The 4,127-nt window shown below is 34.5% G+C and overlaps 1 protein-coding gene across 3 annotated transcripts; it reads right to left on the minus strand.

The window, feature by feature from the left end:
* Positions 1 to 849: 849 nt before the first annotated feature.
* Positions 850 to 3,960, minus strand: LOC105564826 (nucleoside diphosphate kinase 7). 3 transcript variants are annotated; one of them, XM_012017534.1, is made up of 10 exons: positions 3,791 to 3,960; positions 3,509 to 3,694; positions 2,586 to 2,752; positions 2,338 to 2,496; positions 2,030 to 2,237; positions 1,820 to 1,940; positions 1,425 to 1,549; positions 1,232 to 1,345; positions 1,064 to 1,171; positions 850 to 988 (listed from the first exon to the last, which is right to left on the minus strand). In XM_012017534.1, exons 2-10 carry the CDS (start codon positions 3,623 to 3,625, stop codon positions 953 to 955), a joined length of 1,155 nt encoding a protein of 384 aa, XP_011872924.1. In that variant the 5' UTR covers positions 3,626 to 3,694; positions 3,791 to 3,960; the 3' UTR covers positions 850 to 952. The 3 variants fall into 3 exon arrangements, with proteins under 3 accessions (XP_011872924.1, XP_011872923.1, XP_011872925.1); XM_012017533.1 differs by having other exon boundaries at positions 3,509 to 3,960; XM_012017535.1 differs by having other exon boundaries at positions 2,704 to 2,752; positions 3,638 to 3,959.
* Positions 3,961 to 4,127: the final 167 nt, after the last annotated feature.

A 4,127-nucleotide genomic window follows, 5' to 3' on the forward strand; every position in this document is an offset into this window, starting at 1 on the left:
CTCCTTGGGTATAAATTTCTAAAGCACAGCAAACGGTTTGCTATCGCATCTAATACAAGAGGCACAGTAGCAAAATATTTAGCTATTGCAACTAAATATTAGCTATCCATATTTTACAACTAAAATTTAGTTACCAATTCTTTTCTTTTCCTTGTTCACGCTGCGGCTAACATCGCCATAAATGACAATTTCATTGTCAGCTCGCCAAGCTGGGGGCCGCTTCGATGCGAGCGCCAACAACGAGATTCTCGATCGGATAGAATTGTTTTATATTACCTCTAAATGAAAGTTTTAGAATCAAGGGAATTCATGAATGTTTACATGTGGATATTTTTTCCGCCATTGAATAATGAAGTCGTTGTCGTATCCTTGCATTGCATAGATCGTTTCGAAGTTTAGGACACTTCTCGAGAATTTCCAAACTTGTTGCATGCCACAAGTATACTGTGTTCAAGTTTTAACACAGCATCACTTCTTCGTTGAAATGCTAAGACCCATCAAATTGACCTCTTACAAGCCTTTACAAGAAGAAAACAATTTTGTCCGTTGTAGTAGCCTGGATATAATTTAAACTACTCATTATCGTTTGCACATTCACGTACGGTTTAAATCTTTGTTTGAACTGATCGATTTTCATTTCTTTTTTACGTGTACTTATAGCAAATTATTACTAAGAATGTATTTTATATCCGACAAAGGAGGGCAGGAAGATAAATGCTTTATAAATTATAAAATTTCAAGCTTGAAGTAAACATATGTGTAAAAGTAAAATAAAATAATAAAAAGAATTAATAGATCACTTTCGCGATCGTTTTATATCGATGGATATGAAATAACTAAATAAGTAAGTAATAAGATAAAAAATATTTATTTTCTCAACGTATACAAAGTTTTCGTATTTAAATTTAAGAATTGTTGAATCTAGCTATGCGTGTTATGTATATTTGTTAGCTCAAAATCCGTCAAGTAGCTTAAAGAAATATTCCACCTAAAAAAATCCAATATATAATGTAAATTACAAGAGAAATAAGTGACACATTTTGATGACTAAAATTTTAAATACCTCTAACATGCCGTCTTCCGGTAAGTCAGAACAATGCACAGCGTTTTGTACTTTTGTTTTCCCATACTTGGCCCTAAGCGTATTCGGTCTGATTTGCCGCGCAATGTCCTGTATCAATTTAGTATGTCAATAACGCGGAGTAAAGCAATTAAAGTTGTTTATACCTACCGAATCCATTGGACCGCATAAGTTTCTGAAATCAGCAACAATGTTAAGGCTCTTGTCTTTGTGACTCACTTCCATAACAATGCATGGACCGGATTGTAGTTCTGTTGCCATCGCCTGTAACAAGTGTTCATGAAAATATTTCTTTAGAAATAATTGTTTCTAGAAGGAATACATAAAATAGATGAAAACCTACAGTATATTCAGGAAGGACACCTTTATATATTTCCAAAAATTCTTCGGAATTAATTGGATTAACATAAAATTGTTGTGCTGCGGTGATTGTGTAGCCTGCTTTCTGTATGTCATCGATAATAGCACCTGTATTGTAAACATAAAATTAAACTGGTTCTAAAGAATATATAACATCACAGTTTCAAATTAAGTTTTCAAAGTTATATGAAAAATTCGATTTCCAAACAGTGGTTATTTTACAAAAAATTTACATATGCAGGGTGTCTGACATAAGAGAACCCGTATGAAAAATGGTACACGACTTCTCTTCTTCTGACCCAATCGAACCATCATTTCTCGCAGGGGTCCTCTTGTGCCAGACATCCTGTATATTGTGTAACAAGATATTTAATTTACCAAGAAGCCTTTCCTGTATGGCATGTGGCTTGATAATGCAACAAGTACACTTTTCTAGAGTTGCAGTGTTTTTTGGACCTTTATTTTTGCTTTTTGAGTCCGGAAAGAAATATTGCAATTCCTGAAAATATCCAATCAGATATTACGTCGAGATAAGTCGAGATGTTTTTAGATTAGCTATGGGTTGTACTTGTAGATTAGACTTTGTACCTGCATTGCTGTTTCGGTATCTTTGGATCCATACACGGCATTATGAATCTCGTCTTTTCCATAGCAAGCTCTTAATGAAGACGCTGCTGTTGAACGAGCATGCTCGCTATCCTCTGGGCCTGCCAATTCTTGCCATCTCATTATGCCATTTTGTCCTAATAATTCTAAAGCAACGACAGGGCCAGAAGTAAGATAATTTATAACAGACCTAAAAATAAACTTTCATAGCCACGGTATCTAAAATATACTGAATAATAATAAACGGTTTGCTCATTAAGATACTGTTAACAACTCAAAGTTTAACTTACGTCTTATCAATTACGTCTTTTACAAGGCAACATTCTGTAATATCGTTTGGAGTTAATCTTATCATTTTTATATTTGTGATGTGAAAATCATAATTTATAATGGCTTTTAATATTTCACCCATTTTGTCGGTGACATCTGGTTTCAAAAGTACGAAAAGCCTGGAAGAGTAAAATTATGGCAGTCGAGTAAAACAATTTTTGTTAATACCAAAGAAATCATACACAAAACAAATTATTTATTCGGTTACTTTTGTAGTTGCGTTTCTAATTTAGTTTTGGTACAGGCATCTGCATAACCCGTAATTTTGATGCATCTTGAAAATATTGTTATTACAGTGCCAACATAAAAGTCTTTAGCTTTAATACCTTCACATGTTGTTCTTCTTAAGAAAGTCTTCCTTGTTTTTAAGTCAAACTAAAATATAGAATATACAATATAGTGGCAACTTCTATTGTGTACAGACGCACGAAGGAGAGCAGCTTAGTTTTTTAACACAAAACTGTATAATTTTTCTCATAGAGTACGATTCCTTTAGTCATTCTGTACATGAAAATCTAGATCAAGATAAGAAAATCAATATTTCACAAAACACTTTATACTTTTTCCTGGCATATGTTGACAAGAAATGTACATTTTGAGAAAGATTAATTACTACATTATCTTAACATTTTGATATACAGAATGAGAGGCATAAATTGTTACAGAGAAAACGCATAATTGCTACGTAAAAAATATGCCTTTTGCGATATGCAAATTACATTTTGTCTTTTTTCCGTTTAAATTCCTAGGCCTGGTCTACAATGAGTTGTTAGTCGTTGGTCAGAAGTCGGACCTATGACCGGTATATCTCAAAATCATCTTAAGTGTTGCCTTAAGACGCTAACAAGACTCTGCGATTGGTTGAAGTCACATTAAAAATATACTTAAGATGATCTTAAATATAAGAACGGACTATGAATACCGGCCCATGTGGTGATCCTTTTCCTTTCTGGGTGGAAGGAGAAAGGCCCGACATATAGTTCTGACTTCTGACTAACAACTCGTTGTAGATCACGCCATACTCTTAAATTTTTCACGATTATTGTGAGCAGTAGACACTTAAGGTGATTGAGTTGGGCTACAAAGTACAAGACAAACATGTAATATAAATTTGTTTTAATTCGCACGTACCAATTCAACAGTATTATCAGATGGATAGTAATACAGATAAAATTTCTTCAGCATACAGGCAACTGTGTCATACCATTCAGCCTCAAATACATATCTGTCGCCGTAGTCCGCAGACATATCGAAACTTACGTATCTTGACGTAGTGTGCTGTTACCACTAATTATTGATATGCAAAGAATTGCAGAACTGCGTCACACAGAAATTAAATGGGTTGTAAAATCGTCGCTCAAGTTGAGAAAAGTATCAAGTGGAATTGAAAATATCTTTTTATTCGTTTCGTACATATCGTTATATTGCGTCTGAATATCCAGCGATATCGAAGACGAAAACAATTGCTGCGGTAGCAAATGGTAGTAAAAACTGTAAAAGACAGCGGAGACAAGTCTGGAAACTGTTCTCTGTGACGTTTGTTGTGGAGTAACGGCTCTGTGTTCACATAATGTAAACATTGAACTACGTAGCCACGTCGACGAAACGTCTCAGTAGGTAACTGATCCTCGATTTCTTACTTTTGCCGCGTCGATAAAGAGTTGGTAACAGAGATCTGTATTATAATTAATGCAACCATTATCAGAAGGTGCGGAATAATGCCCATTCTACACCTAGGGATGATCCTACT

Source organism: Vollenhovia emeryi, unplaced genomic scaffold, assembly GCF_000949405.1.
Source record: "Vollenhovia emeryi isolate VEMERY1.0 unplaced genomic scaffold, V.emery_V1.0 DF939159.1, whole genome shotgun sequence".
Lineage (NCBI taxonomy): Eukaryota > Metazoa > Arthropoda > Insecta > Hymenoptera > Formicidae > Vollenhovia > Vollenhovia emeryi.